This window comes from Lampetra fluviatilis, chromosome 20, assembly GCF_964198595.1.
Source record: "Lampetra fluviatilis chromosome 20, kcLamFluv1.1, whole genome shotgun sequence".
Lineage (NCBI taxonomy): Eukaryota > Metazoa > Chordata > Hyperoartia > Petromyzontiformes > Petromyzontidae > Lampetra > Lampetra fluviatilis.
Window position 1 is genome coordinate 10,187,402 of NC_136294.1, and position 20,032 is coordinate 10,207,433.

The following is a 20,032-nucleotide window of genomic DNA, read 5'->3' on the forward strand; positions in this document are numbered from 1 at the left end:
TCATATGACACAGTCAAAAGTCAAAGGAAAGTTTCATATTTCGTGAGTGGGTTGGTGGGTGGGTGGATGGGTGGTGCGCATTCTCACAGAGAGGCTGGGCACGGCTCGCCAAGAGAACCTCGAGGGGGCCCCGGGCCAGGGCCTCAAGCAGGATGCGTCCCTCCTTGTGGAAGAGGAAGAGCAGAGGAACGCCCACATCGTCCGTGCTCTTGCCGTCACCCGCCATCTGGAAGAACGGTGCCGTGTCGCTGCTGCTGCCCTCTGTGTCATCTGTGTGGGGCAGGAGTGAGAGATTACCGGTCAGGGGTAGCAGCAGCAGCAGAAATGGCGTGGAATTGATCGGACAAGGCCAAGAGATCGTGGCCAGTATTGTTGACAATGTGAAAATTAATAGTTGCTTCCTTTTTGTCCACCAGACCATGGAACTGTCACACGGTCAACATGAGACAGAGGAGGTCTGCTTTTACTAGACATTTAACAATTCACCCGCCCACCACAATGCAATGAATGTAATGATTATATTAAATCATATTTTTTTGTCTCATTAGTACCCTCACTTGTATTGTTAGTCTCGTTGGTTCTTAGTTCATTGTATAAGCCTACAGGTAAAACGTACCTATACTTTGCAAAAAGAGTATTATGTAGAACTTCTTTCGCATCGTATGAAGCCAACTGTGCTAATGGGAGTATATGATTCTTAAAGACTGGATTTAATACTGAGTTGACATATCATGAGCATGAGAATTTACTTTTCAAGGGTGAATCATTACATGTCTCGCTCTTAGCCTTATCACCCCGATGTGTCCGATTTAGGTTTTGCCATTAGGTGCTTATCTAAGTGACGTGCCCTCCATCTTCACATGTACCTACTTAATTGACCTATTTTTATTTTACCAGGTAAGGCCCACTGAGCTGTATAGCTCTTTTTCAGAAGCGACCTGGCCATAAATGATAGCTCAAGGAAGTGGCTTATCATATGAAAATGTATAGCAGCCAAATACTCTAAAACACATTTTTCTAAATTTGGAGGGAAAAACCAGAGGACCCGGAGAAAAATCCACGTGACCACGGGGAGAAAGACCACGCAAATTCCAAATATACAGGCATCAGGGACATGATCGAACCCACGACCTCCTGCATATCAGGCGAGGGAGCTCACATCTCAGCACCGTGACCCACACATTGCAATCAACTCTTCATAATCACACGTACAGCGATGTCCTGTCAAGCTCTATTCTGACCTTCAGAGTTGCCATGACATTCTTAGGATCCTCAGAATGCAAGGGCCAGGAGCCTCTTTCTTGGTTACTTTGTAAAATCCAGCTTTTTCACCCATACAGTGACACAAATGTTACTCCAGTCTCATCCACCTATCTTATAACAGTCAAGAATAATAAAAATGTACTTATTTGCCCAGAAATGCCTCAATGAGCCTCAATGAGCCTCAATACAAGAGGTTTTTGCTCAAGATGTTCGGCTAATTATGTTTTAAGTACTGCCGTGTGTGAATACAACTGCAGTTGCCCAGAGGAAACGTATGCACAAGAGGGGGTAACACTCAACCACCTACTTGCTATACTACCTTCCTGCTCTAAAAGTGAACGTCTCACAAGTGTGACCTCAAATGTGAGAAATATTGCCACAATGCCATTTCCACAGATGGACGTTGTCACATCACGTTGTGATATTTTCGTTCTGTTATTGCAGTGGCACTTAGCCAAATAAGCCACGAGACATAAAACGGTGCATCGTCTTCGGTAAGGCAGATAACTTTTCAAACTGGATTATAAAATCACGATCGATCACGGTCACGTAGATTAGCGAAACGTCACTGTAGTACGTTGAACTTATTTCACACCGTATGAAGCCAGCCGTGCCTATCGGAGGCGCACGAGCGAGCAGTTGGCGAACGTGGCTGCGACTCACCAATGATAATGGTTCCGACGCCGCCTGCGAGCTGCACGTTGCGCGCCTTCTCCGCGAACATGCACTGGCCCCGCTGCAGCAACGAGATCTTTCCTACGACGGCGTCGCCGTTCACCAACTCCGAGCACCCGCTGAAGGGCTCGCCCACCGCCACCAGCGCTTGCACCTTGCGATGGAGCGCGCGTCGAGAGGGAGCAACGGGAGAGTTGGAGAGTGTGAGATGTAAAGTTCGCTAGGGTGTAAGGATTATTGTCCCGATGACTTTGTGAAGGAACTCAAAGAGCATGAAGGTAATGTATTGTATGTATTTTTAACTTCTTTCGCACCGTATGGCGCCAACCGTGCTTATCAGAGGCGCGGGGGACGGAAAACAAACGAAACATAGAAAGCAGGTTCTAGAGAAATTAATTTTCAATTTAAAATTGGAGTTATCTCCAGTGGCTTCCTAATAAAAAGCCAAGGTTTTGTGTGGAAAGCGGTACTAGTTTAGTTTGGAGTGGCATAGCTCACGAGTTGACTTCAGAAGCAAACTCATCTCATCTGCATTGGAGGCCCTGGTAGCAATATCACATTCCTATGATGGACCAGTCTCTTTACAGGATAAACACTATTCGTTGATTTTCCAAAAAGTGGTATCCCATTTTCTTAACCAGGACAAGATGATGGGCCAAGTTGGCATGATAAGGACTTCAAATTGTGAGTCGAGTACTCAGACCACAGCACCGCTTATCTCGATTATTGCATATACACATCAATATATTTTACTGATAATGAAAATTATTACGATGACGATATATATGCATTCTGATGATGCTCGGTTCAGTGTACACACATTCCAAAAGTCAGAACAATATAAGCCAGTCAGCAAAGCAAACAAAAAAGCAAGAACAAAGGTCATGGCGCTCACCCCTTTTTCCACAATGGCAAGGTCCACTCCGAACTGCGCAGGCCCAGCAGTCAAAACCATCCGCCCGAGGAACGGGGGAGACATGATCTGCACGACGCGGGGCGGCAGGTCCTCCTTCTGCTGGTTGGACAGGTCCATCATCTCCTGCATGAAGCGGAGGCCGTCCGCCGCGTCCCGCGAGTTTGCAGCCTGAAGATTGAGCACAGACGACGCGCATTCGTTCATTTATTCATTATTACTCAACGCATTCTAATCCTAAACATCACAATTAATTCAACACACTACGGTATATAGCAATACGTACGAGTTCATACATGATGTATAGAAACTTAAAGTATACAAAAAGGTATTCTCACAGAGCAAAAAATTGGACCTATGACAAGAGTGTTTTAGAGGTACAGTGAAACCTTGGATTGCGAGTAACTTGGTCTGCGAGTGTTTTGCAAGATGAGCAAAAATTTTAATAAATAATAATTTGATAAACGAGCGATGTTTTGCAATACGAGCAGTACGTACAGTATACGCTTTGTCTGCCGAGCGTCACGTGATCACAACTGAGCCAATGGTTCTTCTCTCTCTCTCGCTGCGGGATTGTGGGTAATCATCTCCCATGCTCGTTCTCAGTCGGCGTGCCTCACTCGTATAGTCAACATCCGTGCGAACGCTGTTTACTGTAGTGTTGTGACCACGTGTGTGTGGGTAAAGCATTTTTTTTATTTTGTGTCCAAGTGTAGTGACTGTTCTTTAGTAACTGTACTGCAACAATGTCCCCCATGAAGAAAAAGGTTGAAAAGGAAGGCGGTAAGAAGAAGGAGATGATTACGGTGGAAGTTAAGAAGGCAATCATCGAGAAGCACGAACGAGGTTCCTTGTTAAAGTCGCACAAAAAGAAAAAGATTCCAGTGAGCCAACAGATAGCAGTGATTCCGTTAGTGACATTAAAAGTCGTCCTACACAACAACCCTCCTCCTCCTCTCCTTTCTCGTCTCCCTCACACCAGCCACGATTAAATTTAATTAATACATTTGATTACTTTATATTAAATTTAAATAAAAATACAAGGTACAGTATTTTGTATTAATAATTTTTATATGAATATTTTTGGGTTGTGGAACGAATCATCTGAGTTTCCATTATTTCTTATGGGGAAATTCGCTTTGATATACGAGTGCTTTGGATTACAAGCACGTTTCCGGAACGAATTATGCTCGCAATCCAAGGTTTCACTGTATATGGGATTTCCACAATAAATCCAAGCTTGCCGCAACACATTGAGAAGTGTTGAATACATACAGTTGAATGCATGCATCTGTCTAGTGTTTATAAACCTACTGATTGGCACACGATCCTGTTATCTACGTAAAAAATTATCTTTACATATACATAACATACATATAACACTGTTAATAAATGGGAGGAAAATTTAAGTTAGTACCACTGTGAGAAGTCACCAGTCATCATTCTCTGGGAGAGAGAGGGCTCTGCCATAATAATTTGGAATTTACATCACTGACTTGACATCACCAATGATGAGTAACGGCCATCTTCTCATTTGAGTACAGACATACTTTGAGCCTAATTCGACTGTTACAAGTCGTTCCTTTGTGTCAGATTTTTGGTGAAACAGTTTCTTCTCTATTACCAACAATTGGACAAATCATCGAGGCCGATGTGTTTCATCGGGTTTGTCAAAACGTCGATCTGACCGACCGACTGTTTGACGTCAGCGGAGCAAGACTGCATGCCTAAACAAGCGAGCTTTCATAATCAACGTTTTTGGGTTAGATCGCGTTATTTATAAATGTGTCGTAACCCTCCACCACCCGATACGGCCAATCAGCAAAAAAGTGTCACGTTGACAAAAAGACAAATAGTTCACTACTTTAGCCCACCGGTGTGTTGAAGCGTGAAACCACAACATTTACATTTTTGAGTACGACGTTTCGCTGGTAATTGCATCCAGCATCATTGGGCAATTCGCCAGAATGGTGAGGCTCTGCTCTTGCTCCCGGTCTTAATAGAGCAGCAGCAGGGTGACGTTGAAGATGACTGAAGGGCCCCGGATCCCCGTACCCCGAGGAGTGCACAACCGACCTGAGAAGCGTGATGCACGAGCTGCACCCTCCCGTCCGGCAGCTGAATGATGTTGATGCCCATCTTCTTGAGGAGGTCCACATGCTCCTGGTTGGTGGCCAGGAAGTCTCGCGCCCGGAGAGGAGGTTCAGTCCCAGGGCTGGCTGCCGGCAGGGACGGAGAATCCCTGCGCCACACAACCACCGCTCAGACTGACGACCTCCCACAGTCGGACAAATATGGCAGTAACCGAATAAAAGGCCCGAGTGGATTGTCACAAGAAAGTTACACTGAATTAGCCCAGATCAACGAGGTGGTTCTCCTCTACAACAAAACACACATTAACAAAATGAGTTCATGAGACCCAGATGAGGGCTAAGGAAAATATGGAAAATGCAAGTGGAGAAGAACCTAAAGCAAAGACGAAATTCTAGAGCGATTAATAAGCCAGAGAAGCAGGATAATTGTAGGGAAATTATAATAATTTTACAGCCCTTTGTCAATCCGCTGCTGCATGAATGTCTCTGCATGCCACGTAGGTCGTGGGAGTTGTGTGACCATACTTAACAAAGCTAGTTAGAGCAGGATGACGAAGCAGATTGGGGGCAGCACCCGGTCAAGATATCACTCACCATTCACGTTAACCATGGCTGGGAATTGAATACCGCCGTGTGCTTAATCCCGCTGTATATCTAATGGTGACCGATCTGATGACAAAACAAACACTTGCAATGACTTCCCTGTGGGGCTGCGGGTACGGGCAACTTGAGCAGAGCATCGCCTCGCTACCTGGCGCGTGTGCCCTGCTCGGGCATGGCTCGCGGAGGGTCCAGGCAGCGGTGCGGATGTGTCATGGCCCGTACCAAGCGCCCCCGGGCAGGGAACTTGCGAAGCGTCGTACGACAATGTGACCACACGGTGCAAGGTTCATTTAGGGGCTGACACCTTCGATGCATTACCTGTTTGGAGGCAGGCATCTTGTAGCCAAGCCACCGCAACAGTCTTAAACCTCTTACCAATCTGCTCCTTATCCCCTTAAGCTCATCATCCATGTAACCTCTTTCTCTTCTAGTCTATGTGAAATGTTCACATCACAGTAAGACCTCCTGATTTGGACTTGTGTAAGCTGGAATGCAGGGTAAGAATTCCAGCTTACTCAAAAGGGAAAAAACTCCAACCAGTGCACCATTTTCAAACTATTTAAGATGTAGGTGGTCAGACAAGGTTTATGAATTCAATGTAATGACATCTATTCATAAAGCTCTATGCTAATCTTATTCTAGATATACTTCTCACCACTAGGAAATGCATGATATTATCCCCAACAATTGTAATAATTACAATTGACACATGTTTTGCACACCAGTAGTCTAAAGCTACAATATACACTCATCTCCACTCTTTTGGACTCCCGCACGCGTGCAATTCGGTGAACCCGTTCGCTTGGACGCCTCGGTCGTCCACGTGCTTTGTTCGGGCTCTCTCTTCACTCACCGTTGACAGATTGTGACTCGTTGACCTGCCCATACTCGACATTTGAGATAAAGAGCTTCATAGCTCTTGAGATTCCTACATTCCAAATAAAGATTCTGATAGATTCTGATTTTATAGACACAAAAAAACTCTCCAACCCATCAAGCTTTTGAGTCTTCCACAGCCAGTGAACCCAAGCCTTCTACCTCTACTGCACAGTGATGGTGGGCTTAGAATAAACTGTAGAATCGTATATTTTTAGTTTTATAAAATGAGATTTTAAAAAATATAATTAGATAACACTTATTTAGTGTAAATTTAAGATGTTAGTTGTTCAACGCATCTGAATATAATTTAACTGTAGAGACATGCATTACTATTAGAATGCTAGACATTACACGTAACTGGGAAGCAGTCTCCCCAATTAGTCTGGCTTTAGGAGATTTAAATGTGCGAACAATGCCTCGAACAATCAAACTGGGTTCCTTGTTACAATGTATGATGGGTTGCTGTTTAACGGTGTGCTTTATAAGGGCATCTATTGCATTTTGAGTTATCCTGCATTAGAAAATCACCACAATAGTGATAAAATGCTATATAATAGTTCAACTGTTGGAAGACTTGTCCCTAACACAGGAATGTGAAATCTACAATCCTAGTTCAGCTCAACTAACACAGATGAGTGCTGTCACTCACTCATTCCCCTCGGGTCCAATCGGAAGCGCGTGCGGGGCGTGCGTGAGGAGACGCTGGTCCGCTGTCAGGACCAGCGGGTGTGAGCAAGAAGCTAAATAAAGAGCAACGGAGACCAGCAGTGTGTGACGAAGTCATTTATTACATTGGGGTCAGAAGTGCTTCGAGATGTCAAAACATCTCAAGCGGGAGCCGGGCCGTCTGCGTCTTCAGGCACCGAGGACGGCTGGCGGCGGGCCGTTTTGCTGGACTTGGTTACCCTGGTCGCGCCAGCGACGATGGCGGGACAACCACGCGTCGGGCCTCTCCGGGGGGAAACTTCGGGTGGGGCCGAGACATCCGCCATTGCGGCCTCTGCGAGGCTTCCCGCCTTCCCCAACACGCGGCTGGACGCCGCCATCTTGGGCGCGGCCACGACTGACTGGCGGGAAGCCGCCATCTTGTCACCGCCACGTGGGGCGCCCGCTTCGGGTGACAGCAGCGGGGGGACTCGCAGCCACCGTCTGACGACTATTAAAGAATTTACCGTCGGAGGGGATTGGAGCGCATTCGCTTGGCGCTTTGAATCGGCTGTCCGCTCCGCCAAGTTGACGGATGCAGAGGCCTTGGAGGTTCTGCCAACGCTCCTCGATGACAAGTCCTTAAAATTTTTCCGCTCCATCACGGCTGCGAAGAAGGCGACGCTGAAAGGGGCTTTCGACAAGATGGCGGAAGCATACGAGCCTCCGGACGACGCACACCGTAGATTTGTTCAAAGACAACGGGCACCGGAGGAATCACCTGTGGCCTTCCATGGCGCTGTGATTGCGCTGGCCATGGCCGCGTATCCCGAGACCGAGCCCGACTTGTTGGAGCCCTTGATACTGGGGAAGATGTTGGAACTGTCCAAGGACCTGGGCATTCCACTGCCCGTGTGCGGCCACGAGCAGCTGACCTCCCGGTTGGCGGCCAAGTGCCTCGACGCGCAGTTTAACTTGCGCCGTTGGGCGTAGATGGCCGCCTGGACGGGTGGTCCGACCATGGAGGGGAAGGCTGTTGGTTGGACACCGTCGAAGGCCGTCTTCGTCCCGGACAATGCGGGGCCTGGCGATCTCACTGCGGCGGCGGCCCAGTGGGTTCCACGGGGGGGGAGCGGTGTCGCGCTCGGGGCCCTCGTCGCTGGATTAACGGGAAGCCGGAGGAGCCGGGCGACGGGCCGACATGGCGTGTTATCGCTGCGGACGTCTCTGACATTTCGCGCGTGACTGCCGGAGTCGCCCTCGTCCACATCTTCGCCCGGAGTCCCCGACCAAGGACGCGCCATCGACGTCGGACGGTGACCCGTGTCAGGCAAGTCGCTACGCATCAGACACCTGGCAAGGCCTGTCATCTCATTCATCATTGTCGGAGTGCGTTCCGGGTGCCTGTTCTAACGGGGGGACTCTAAGTGATCCGCGTCAGACGATGACGCAGTGGCGGAAACTGGCTCGCAGAGTAGTTGCAGCCGCCACTGGATCTTCGACCGTGCCGGGCTCTATACAGTGGATTGACGTGCGCATTTTAGTTGATTCGGGCGCGTCCGCCACTATCATCTCGGACGTTATTTTCCATCTCCTATCCATTCCGCCGTCGCGGGTACGTCCGGTTTTCGATGCGTGTGTTGCCGCTAACGGGGGGAGGGTCGATCAGGGTTGCAGTGAGTTACTGGTGGGCCGTAAGATTTTCTTTTTGCCGTCGCCGTGGGGTCGGTCCACCCCGGACCTCCCAGTGCAGGCGCTGTCCGACGTTTCGGTCGACATTCCGCCGGGCTCGCAGATGCTCATTCCGCTGCGCTATCGGAAACCCGTGCCTGGGGTTGAGGGGGCGGCGGGTGTGTTGTTGTCGCCGTCCAACGCTGTTACGGGCGGCCTGGCGCTGGTCGCAGCCCGGACGATTGTTCGGCCGGGTCAGCCTCCGTTTTTGCAAGTGTTAAACGGAGGCGCGGACAATGTTGTGGTGCCGGCCGGTACGGTCTTGGCCCATGCCACGACTGCTTTCACGGCCCATGATGATGCGGATCGCCAGGGTCTCGTAGCGGGGGTTTCGGCTTCTACGTCGCAGGACGATCGATGGATCGCCGGGTTGTGTCAGGAAAACACGTACCAGCGGTCCGTGCTTCGCGCGCTGTTGTCCAAATATTCCGATGTCTTTAGCAAAGATGATTTCGATCTGGGACGCACCTCGCTGCTCTCCCATCACATTGATACCGGGGATGCTAGTCCCATTCGTATGAATCCGCATCGATTGAGCCCAGCGGAGAGGGATCACGTCCGCGGAGCAGTAGATGATATGCTGGCCGCTGACATTATCTCTCCGTCCAACAGCCCATGGGGTGCTCCGGTGGTCCTGGTGAAGAAGGATGGTAGCCTACGATGTTGTGTTGATTTTCGGAGGTTAAACAAAGTGTCGGTTGTAAACGCTTACCCCCTGCCGCGTATGGATGATTCCCTCAATGCCTTGTCTGGGGCGAAATTTGTTTCGACTCTCGACCTCTCTTCGGGGTTCTGGCAGCTCCCCCTGGACGAATCGTCGAGGGAAAAGACGGCTTTCCGTATGGCGCAGGGCCTGTTTCAGTTGAATTGTCTCCCCATGGGTTTGAACGCCGCCCCTGCTACATTCCAGAGATTTATGGAACTCGTGTTGACCGGCCTGCAGTGGGACACGTGCCTGATATATTTGGACGACGTCATTATTTTCAGCCGCATGTTTGAGGAGCATCTTCAGAGATTGGATGCTGTTTTTGCTAGGGTGCATTCCGCCAATTTGAAATTTAAGCCCAAGAAGTGTCACCTTTTGCAACACTCTGTGCGCTATTTGGGTCACATTGTCAGCCCTGATGGTGTGGCCACGGACACGGACAAAACGGCGTGCGTTCGGGACTGGCCGACTCCGGCCACGGTGGGAGACGTACGTCGATTTGTCGGGTTCGCTTCCTATTACCGCAGATTCGTTCCAAATTTTGCTACGATCGCTAGGCCGCTGCACCTCCTTACGGCGAAGAACCGGAGGTTCAAATGGGGGCCGGTGGAGGAGGCGGTGTTTTGCGGCCTACGCGATCGCTTGGCATCAGCGCCGACGCTGGATTACCCTGATTTCGCTTTGCCTTTCATTTTGGATACAGACGCTTAGGGACACGGGTATTGGCGCCGTCCTATCGCAGTGTAAAGGTGACGTCGAGCGCGTTGTGGCTCACGGGAGCCGCGTTCTCTCTCCGGCGGAGACCCGCTATTGCGTCACCCGACGGGAATTGTTAGCTATTGTGCATTTTGTCCGCCAATACCGCCCGTATTTGTATGGCCGGAAATTCATTGTGCACACGGACCATGCGGCTTTGCAATACTCCCTCAAAGTTGACCAGCCATCTGGCCAGCTGGCACGATGGCTGGAAACTTTTCAGGAGTTCTCGTTTGATGTTCAATACCGTAAGGGCTCGCGTCACGCTAATGCGGACGCGCTCTCCCGACTGCCGCAGGGGTCCACCTGCGCGTGTGCCTCTGGCACGAATAGGTGCACGTGGGTTCCACAGCCCCCGCGGCCTGTCATGTCCGCTGTGGAGAAGCCCGCGGCTTATTTGTCCGGAACCGGCTGACGGGGTTTTGAATTTGCCGCGTTCCGTGTGGGTTCGTAAACAATTGCTCGATGACTCGCTTGGGGCCTTGCGGAGTCAGGCTGCAAAGTCGAAGGGGTGTCCGTCATCTGATGGGATGCCGGGAGCAGCTCTCCGTGATGGGTTGTTGATGTGGAGAGAGGACTTGCAGGGTCGCTGGCGCCTTGTTGTGCACGTTGAGAAGTTGTTACATCTCGGGGTGCAGAAAACCTTGTTGACGTTACAACGTGATTATTTTTGGCACGGCATGACGACTGACGTCGTCGTGCACATTCGGGCGTGCTCCGACTGTACCCGGCGGAAGCCGCCCAAACAACCGTATGTTCCCCCAGTGCAGTCGATTAAAGTGACGCGGGTTAACGAATTGGTGGCGTTGGACATTCTGGGGCCCTTTCCCCCGTCCGCTCGGGAGAACAAATTTTTGTTGGTCGGGGTCGAATATCTTTCGCGATGGCCAATGGCTTGCCCAACCAGTCGGCGTCGTCTATCACGGAGGCATTCCTGTTCGGGTACGTGATGGATTATATTCGCGAGTCCGTTCGGCGCGTGGCAGAAGCAAGGCACGCGGCCCGATTGGCTACGGCCAAGACCCAGGCCCGGAACGAACGGTGCGCCCGGCGCTCTCATCGTGGGTCCCCTTGGCGGGTGGGGGACATGGCCTGGCTCCACTGCTCACAGGTGCCGGTGGGGACCTCCCCTAAGTTGCACAAACCCTACGTTGCCCCGCGTGTCGATGCGTCATCTCCTAACGTTGCCTTGCCGGTGTCTGTCGCGTCCGACGTGCCACTGCCCTTGCCAGTTCAACCTGCAAGCGTGGCTGTCGTGCCTCCTGTAGACGGGCCGACGGTGATCCTACCGGACAAAGGGATTTCTGCACCGGGTGGGCCTACCACGGCGACGGGGGCACCTGCTTCCGCTGCCCCTCCAACCCCGCCGAGGTTGCAGCTGCAAGGGACCCCGATTACGGGCCTCTCTGGTGAGCGGGGTGCTGCGAAGGACGGGCCTCCACCAGCGGCGGATGATTCCGTTTCCGCCGCTCCTCAAACCCTGTCGGGACTGCGATCTCCGAGGGCGCCGGTTCTCGTGAAGGACGGGCCGGCGACCCGCACTCGTTCCAGATCCCTTCCCTTTCGTTGATTGTGTTCGTCGTTATTGTGCTCTCCGTTGTGTCTTTTGTGATTCGTGAATGTGTTGCCGTCGCTCGCATTATTTTATCCTGTTTCAGCCGGGACGGCTGGTCTTTTACATCGGGGAGGGGGTCATGTAATGCGAGCGTAAACGGGGTTCGCTGCTGGGCTCTGGCCCAATCATACGGCCCGGGGTATTGGGGGGCGGAGCCCAGTATGGGGGCATATGGGAGGGCCCACCGTTCACCACGGGTCCAATCGGAAGCGAGGTGAACGGGGGTGGAGCCAGCAGGGCGCTATGGGACGGCCGGATCTGACGGTCCGGAAGGGGAAGAGACAGGATCACGTGGTAAAGGGGATATAGGTGGGAGCCCAGAAAGGCTCCGGGTCAGTTGTTGGAGTGAAGAAGCTGGACCACGTTGGGTGGCCGGAGGGGATCCGCGCCATCAGCCACGTGGCTGGAGGAGCTTCGGCACACCGTCGGCCAGCGGTGTGCGGAGTGGGGGGGCGGAAGGACTGACGAGGGAGCGTGTGTGGGGCGCGCGTGAGGAGACGCTGGTCCGCTGTCAGGACCAGCTGGGTGCGAGCAAGAAGCTAAATAAAGAGCAACGGAGACCAGCAGTGTGTGACGAAGTCATTTATTACACTAATGACACGAGTCTGTTCATCACCATGGACCGATTAAGTGCAACTTTGTAGCTGAGCATAGTGAAGTTCCGATAAAAATGGCTCAATCTCCACAGGAAACTTTCCAAAACTGGGCAATGTACTTGTAAACAGAGAGAGGGGATGACTCCCCCCGGTTCTTACTGTTGCTGCTTTGGCTTTGGGCAAACTTCATCCACGACGTTCTTGAACGGCTCGCGGAGCGTCTGAGCAAAGGTGGGGTCATTTGGGAAGAGCACCTGCGAGTTGGGGCAAGCCCAGTCGGAGCTTCCATCGTCCGAATGGGTGAACGCATTGCCCTGCAGAGGGAGATTCCGAGTGTCAGGCGACGGTGAGGTTGTCAACAAATAAGATTCTAACAAAAGTCTTAGCGGGTCAATGCTCTAAGAAATTATGGGGTGCAGCAAATCTCTGTTGGTGGCCCTGACTGAGCCAGTGATGGAAACATCTACAAGTCCATGTGGACAGTGAATTTTCCCACAGCTTTTACCACACAGGAATGCTGTGGTGAGCCAAACAATGATCAGCATTTTAATTTGTGGCCTTTGAATAGCAAATTGTGTGTTTCAAACAGTCCCATTAAGTCAGATATAATAACACATTCTTTATCCAAGAAAGCATACCTGACCAACCATAATAAACGTGTTACATATGGTCCAGCCTGAGATGCTGGCCCACTATCCATCTGAAGCCACTATGTAAATTCACATTGGAAGCGTAATAGCTGAGAAAGCTATAAGAAAAAAACCGGGGCCTCACCGTGCTGTTGCGGCTGTTGTTGGCGTTGCTGACTGACAATGAGAGGGGCAGCAGGTGAGCCTCCGTGGTGAACACGTAGGCCTCGATGTCAAACACCAGGTCCTCTTTCTCCGCAAATAGCAGGTACAGGTACTTGAACATCTCGGCCAGGAAAAATGAGTCCATACTGTGGGGACCATGCAGCAACAGCAAACATTGAGAGTGATTTAATTATTAAAAGTAGGTACGATCATGGTGTCATCCCAATCAAGGTTGTTTATGCCACCACAGCTTGCTCTAACTCCTTCCCTGTTGGTATACCTAACTGATGTAGTCTATACACAAACTCCAAAGTCTGCTGTCATATTATCCCGCCATATGCTCTCCGATCTTGATCATTGAAATCTGGGTACCACTACAATGTGTGCTACAGTTAATGATGTGCACTAAAGCCTCGTTTCCTGGAGCAGCCAGTGTGCCTGGGATGTTGTGCCAATTGCTCTTCACGCATTTTGTGTGCGCGGAAAATGAATTGCCATGAAAACCCAATGCATATAACCGGATAACTCAAACTTCACACGGATATGTGAGCAGCAGAGTTTCTCTGAAATAAGTAAAGGTGCAACAATGGAATCACTTCCTCATGCCACTGGTGGCAGAAGGAACTCCACGAAAGAGAGCTCAAGAGATGCCCTCTAGAGAGTATTTGGCCTACTCTTCCATGCTGGCCAGACTTCACGGAGAAGGTGCCCACAGTTTATGCAACTACAAGCAAGCTGCCGTTAAAAATTAACTGTGGTGCACGCCCATTTATATTTCTGGGTGGACAGGCGCGGGGGGAATTTAAGAAACTTGCACCATCGCTTCAACTGCAGTGCCGGCAGATTGAATCAAAGAACGTGAGAGTCCGTGCCAAACCGTTACAACGGAGCAGCAGCAAAAGGCTCAGTCCCATTTACACGCACCTTTACATCAGCCTCACCTTAACAACTCTTTTCAACCAGTCTACACAACAAAGGCTCATTCCTAACAGCGTGCTTCAGCCGCACCGAACCTCACAATAATAATATCCAGGGCCTACCTTGGCTCCTCCCACCCTCAACCAGTATATATACAAGGACTGTTTTCTTAGAAATTTCTCTTACTTGATACAGCTATCATGCTGTGACGGTTGCACCTGAAGACGGAGGCTTGTGTTGCCTCCGAAACGTCGTGATTCTTATTTTATTTTTATTTTACTTTTATTAATTTTAATTTTTTACATACGTGACTTTACCGAAAAAACCTAAGAATATGAATCCTTGCAGTCACGAAAGCTTCAAATCTATAATTAGCACCCCTCTACTTTCTGTACTGTTTCCTTCCAGACGCATCTCGCTGCCCTAAAAGTGGCCATCTCGCACACATCCTCTCAGCTTAATCCACCGTCACCACAAAGTCTATGGATTATAGGCATGCAACGACTATAACCGTTTAACACACTCGGATTTCTAAAACTGCCTAAATGACGTTAATATTACAGGGGTAAAAGGTGTTCTTTTTGAAAGAAAAAAAGTGTCCTTGTCACATTTTAAAATGATCACTATTTGTCACAAGCATCTGATCAATATCCACACGCCTCTCTGACGGACCGTTCGTTAAACGGTTTAACTATGAAGCCATATCTCTTAATCTCAATTTGTACAGCTTTGCCGTACGTTATGTCAGTGACTATACTTTTCTAGCTTAAAACTCGATTACCATCTCAACAAGACCCGTTTCTAAACGAGGTTCTTGTGCATCATTATCAAGATCAAGTACACACGGATGAATAAACGAATGCATATGATGTTATTTATTCACCGGTCCTCATGGCTATTGGTCCTGACGTCCTTCATCGCGGCAAATCCACACGGCACGCGTGCTAGCTTGTTCAAGTTCTCCACGATGGACTTGCCAACTTCCAGATAATAGGGATCACCTGTTGCCTACACATAAACAATATAAATTAAAAGTTAGCATGACCTGATATGGTGACAACAGTACGATTTTATTTATAAACAAGGATAACTCTAATAACATTATCATTGTTGTATTTGACCAGGTGGTGCTGTGTTTAGACGGTTATAAGTTCAAATCTTGGTCTTGGGTTGTCTCAGCCCATCATCGTTTGGGAACTGATAAAATGAGTACCACTTTGTTTAAAGATAACATCGGTTGTCACATCAAGAGACTGACCCCTGCAATGGAAATATGAACTTTCAGACTGACCAGGTACAGCTCGTTTTATCAACCCCATAGTGATAAGACCAGTCAAGCTTGACCTGGATTTGAAGTTATAATCTCATTACTTGGGCCCGCTGTTCTACCAACGGAGCTGTATCAACTGTAATATTATGCAAACACTCAATGTGCTGCAGTGGATAATTATCAATAATAAAATAATAAATCAACTTCCATCATGTGTTGGAGTGATATGGATTGTACTATTATTGCAGGACTGTGACAGGTGGGAATGGCATGGGTTGTTTTTTTATCCAGCAGTGGATATAGACTGGGTGATGACACATTTAACAACGCATCTGCTTGTAATAGGCGGGGGATCACAATTCTATTCCAGAATATATTGTTTGACATTGTGGTGAATGTAGCACCTCTTAAAGAGTCTTCAGGGGTCAAGTGACCCCATTACATACAAAAATAGATATCAATTTTCACACGCACGATGCATGGCATGTGTCGTGAGCATTATAATAGATTTGAATCAATTAATCAGTGCATCGTTACATGACTGATTAATTTAAACAATTTCAACCCTTTGTCAATCCAGTGCTGGATGATTGCCTTCCCCATGCCGTTGGGCCTATGGGTTGTTTAACCATATTTCACCACAATGGTCAGTGGGGGTTGATGAAGGGGGGGTTAACCCAGGATCCGTTCAGATATCACTCAACACTCAAGTCAGCTGTGGCTGAGAATCAAACTCAGTTCGTCGGGTTGATAGCCCCGTGCGCTAACCACTGCCCCACCGCACCACCTCACACTGCTAAAATGCCTAGCTAAATTTTAACTTAAACTGCATAATAAACTGCACCATAGCTAAATATTAAACGTCCACATTTTTTGTAGTTGGTACCCACCTGAAACGAAAAAGGGTCAGGGTACATTTCTGTAAAACCCCACGGTTATGATCACACTCTCTTTCTCCCCCACCTTGAACAGGAAGTAAGTGCTCTCGGCAAACTCCGGCCTCAGTGGGTGCTGGCCCCAGTGAACGCGGAAGTCGGTGGTGAAGGCCTGTGTCGGAGACACAAACAACAAGTCCTGCAGTCGTGCCTTTGCTCCTGAGCCAGAACGTGAATGGACGTAACAGTTGCGCCCACTCCCATGCAATGTGGGAAACTTTTTCTTCACGGTCCCTTGAAAAGATTATTTCGCATGCACCATCATCATTAACAGATTTTTAGGGAACCTCAAGTTTACAGTATGTCTAAAAAACAAACTGCAAAATCATAAATGTGTATTGAGAAAAACTGATTTATTTCACTTGGCTGAATAAAGTGGAATTGTTAAAGCGTATAACAGAGACTTTACGTAAACAATGTAAAACATGGGTAAATGCTAAACTCATTTGATAATACATGAAAATGTATGTACATTCGGGATATGGCAAAGGCATGCAATGTGAAATACCGCAAACTGACTAAATAATAGATGCCTGGTATTCTTTGCTATAGTGATGTCCTACTGGAAAAAAGCTTCATAGCTCATCGGATTCCTCCAGTCTAAATAAAGATTGTAATAATCGCCACTGAGCTCCATTGGCTCCCTCAAGCTCAGCACAACACATTCACCGACGTCACCTGAAGTGGTTACGCGTTATAAAAGGATGACACGCACAAACGCAACAAAGAGACTGGCACCTGCAATAGCGCAATCACGTCTGGGCTGCCACGTGGCATCTAAACCGCAGTAGGGGAGGGAGTAGGATTTATTTATGTCCGCACCTCTGGGAGGAAGTTGTGTCGCCGTGTCACCTGGTACAGCATCTCATGGGTCTCGATGGCCGGCCTGATGTCCCCTTTGAGCACCTGAATGCACACAGACCCAAGAGAGCAAAGAAGTGCGAGAGGACTGTATCAGGAATGCGCTTCTGCTTAGTAGATCACTGTCAAAGGCAGATAGTGTTATGTCCGTGTCAGGGAACTGAGCCAATTCTACTGAGAGCATGTGTCAAAAAACCAAGCTTGTAAATGTCTCAAATGTAACAAGTTGACGGTATTATCCAAGGCACGGGCGACAGCACAAAAAACTAAATGCATAATCAGGATTTTTTTTCACTTTGACTTAGTGCTGATATTTTTATGCATACAAATAGAGAAAGCTATATTTTAAGGTTGACCACACCTCCGATTATCACGGTTGGCCACGTACGGTGCGAAAGAAGTTCAACATACATACATAATGAATCCATTCATAATGATGACTCTTGGATCAATATTATGAGTACCACTGAGGGAAATCAACATTGGTTGTCATGCGGAGACTGGCTCCAGCCATAGGACATTTCCCCAACTGGCTCAGAGCTACTGACAAAGACAACCTCCACCCCATGCTCGTTTAAGCAAGGAGACGCATTCACCTTGACAATGACATAATTTACGAGACAAGGAGCAGCATTTTAGATAAAGGATTCTCAAATCATATGCTCAGCAAAGTGTCCAGTCTCACCTGCAGACCAGGGAAGAATGCGAGTAGGGCGTCCATCCACGTCTTGGCATTCAGCGTCGGCTTGTGCATATGAACATCCAGAAGGAGTGGCGGCTGGCTGATGTACTTCATGATGGCTTCGTAGTGCTGGAGGCATTCAGGGCACAATTCAAGCACGGGTCGCTCAATGTCCAATAAAAATCGTGTTAAAAAATGCATTGCTTGCACTGTGAAATGAACAGAACATTTCAACCGCGACTCTCGTTTCCCAGCCCGTAGTCACATTGTACTGTTAATTGGCGTGAGCAATCGGACCCAACTTTTCACATACTGATACAGAACCATAAAACATTGAAGACTGACATAAAGCTGTTGCCGCAATTATTATCCGGTATCTCATTACAGTAGCAGTTTCACAAGGCTCAGATATTGCAACAAGTCTCCTCTTACAAGGGTTATGTGAGGCCCTGATATGTTGGTGATTACTCAGACACATGACATTTTTTTTGACGGGTGAGAACCTCGGGAAACAATGACTCTAGTGATAAGGAGACTGAGAAAAAACTAAGAATAATAAGGTTTTGGGATGAAAATAGAAGCACGTAAAATAAAACTAAAGTAAATACTTTTATGAATGTTGACATTTTCATAACATTTCAATTAGATTGATACAACCTTAAAAAATGGAGGCCTCAGTGCAATGCTAAGTTTATTAAAGGACTACCATGCTCAGTGATAATGTTGCCCCCTTATACTCATTACTTTATCTATTCTGCACGAACCAGTTATCAAAGCACACGCATTAGACCATATGAGGAGTTAAGCTTCATGACTTGTGAGCCCAATGAATTACGTGCAATTCGTTAATGCGTGTATTCGAATCACTCATGCGTACACAATATAAGGGTTGACTGCAAATACCTACGATCCATCCCACGTTGGGTCAAGCCTGCATGCATTTTAAAAGCAATTTCATAATTACATTTTAAAAGCAGCGCTTCTGGAAGGAACAACATATTTTATGTTTATCCCAATTGCGCCGCGGTGGCGAGATAGTTAATATCTCGCCACGTATGCAGGTTGTGGGTTTGATCCTGACCCTGACGCCTGTATATTTTGAGTTTGTGTGTTCTCCCCATGGCCACGTGGATTTTTCTCCGGGTCCTCCAGTTTTCCCTCCACATTTCGAAACAGGCGTTTAGAGTATTTGGCTGCTGTAAATTTCCACATCATGACAAGCCACTTCGTTGAGCTATAATAAGTGGCCAGGTCACTTCTGAAAAAGAGCTAGAAAGCTCTGTGGGCCTTACATGGTAAAATAAAAAAAGTTTTGTTTAAGCGCAGGAGGCTGGATCTCAAGGGCCACGTGAACAAAGCCAAATTAAAGATACCTGCTTCACCCCTGAGAAATGCACCACTTACAATGTTGAATCGTTCGAGGAAGGTGTCATCGCCCAGTAAGATGTAAGCCTTGAACAGGTACTCGTAGTACGAGTCGATTCCCGCTCCTACGCCACTGTCTGCACCAAACACAAACAAGAAAGGCAAAGATCCACGCCCCCCTCTCAATAGCCACACAGACAGCTGGGGCCAGTGGTGCGCAGAGGGTGGCGTGGCCAGCATCGTGACAACCCACCGCCGTTCGTCTCTCCTGTGCGAATGTTTACACACCACCACACATCGGTAACTCGTTCAAGGGCTGAGTTGACTTGGGACAGTTCAGATAAAAATTATCCTTGATGTTAGAGTCGGCTGGGAATCACACCCAAGATACCAGGTTGCTAGCCACGTGAGGTATAGCAAGACAAAACCTTTATTGTTAATGCTTAGAAAGTGGTACCGTGCACTAATTGTTTCTAAAAAAGAACACAGCACTCTATAAAGTACAGTTTTCTTAGGAGCACACACCAGAGGAACAATTCAAGGGAGAGGAACTGGAGTGGTTTCTCATTCTACAGTTGTTCCATCTGTAGCCTAGGGCATCACAAGGGGAGATGATGTGCTTTGGAGTGAATGTTTACTTGAACTACAGAATGTCATGTATGGTGACAGAGTTTGACGTTCCTGCTTCAAATGTGGTCTTAATTTTTATTTTTACACGTGCAAATAAGTCAA

At 48.3% G+C, this 20,032-nt stretch overlaps 1 protein-coding gene across 1 annotated transcript in view; it reads right to left on the reverse strand.

The window, feature by feature from the left end:
- EDEM3 (ER degradation enhancing alpha-mannosidase like protein 3) overlaps window positions 1-20,032 on the reverse strand; it is a 54,945-nt gene that overhangs the window by 6,729 nt on the left and 28,184 nt on the right. Inside the window, exons 9-19 of the mRNA XM_078865598.1 lie at window positions 19,340-19,437; window positions 17,939-18,064; window positions 17,215-17,298; window positions 16,421-16,504; window positions 15,071-15,195; window positions 13,250-13,415; window positions 12,635-12,789; window positions 4,928-5,093; window positions 2,834-3,022; window positions 1,927-2,092; window positions 88-270 (exon numbers count right to left, since the gene is read on the reverse strand). Of these exons, the coding sequence (XP_078721724.1) occupies window positions 88-270; window positions 1,927-2,092; window positions 2,834-3,022; window positions 4,928-5,093; window positions 12,635-12,789; window positions 13,250-13,415; window positions 15,071-15,195; window positions 16,421-16,504; window positions 17,215-17,298; window positions 17,939-18,064; window positions 19,340-19,437 (1,542 nt within the window). The remainder of the gene's footprint in view (window positions 1-87; window positions 271-1,926; window positions 2,093-2,833; window positions 3,023-4,927; window positions 5,094-12,634; window positions 12,790-13,249; window positions 13,416-15,070; window positions 15,196-16,420; window positions 16,505-17,214; window positions 17,299-17,938; window positions 18,065-19,339; window positions 19,438-20,032) is intronic.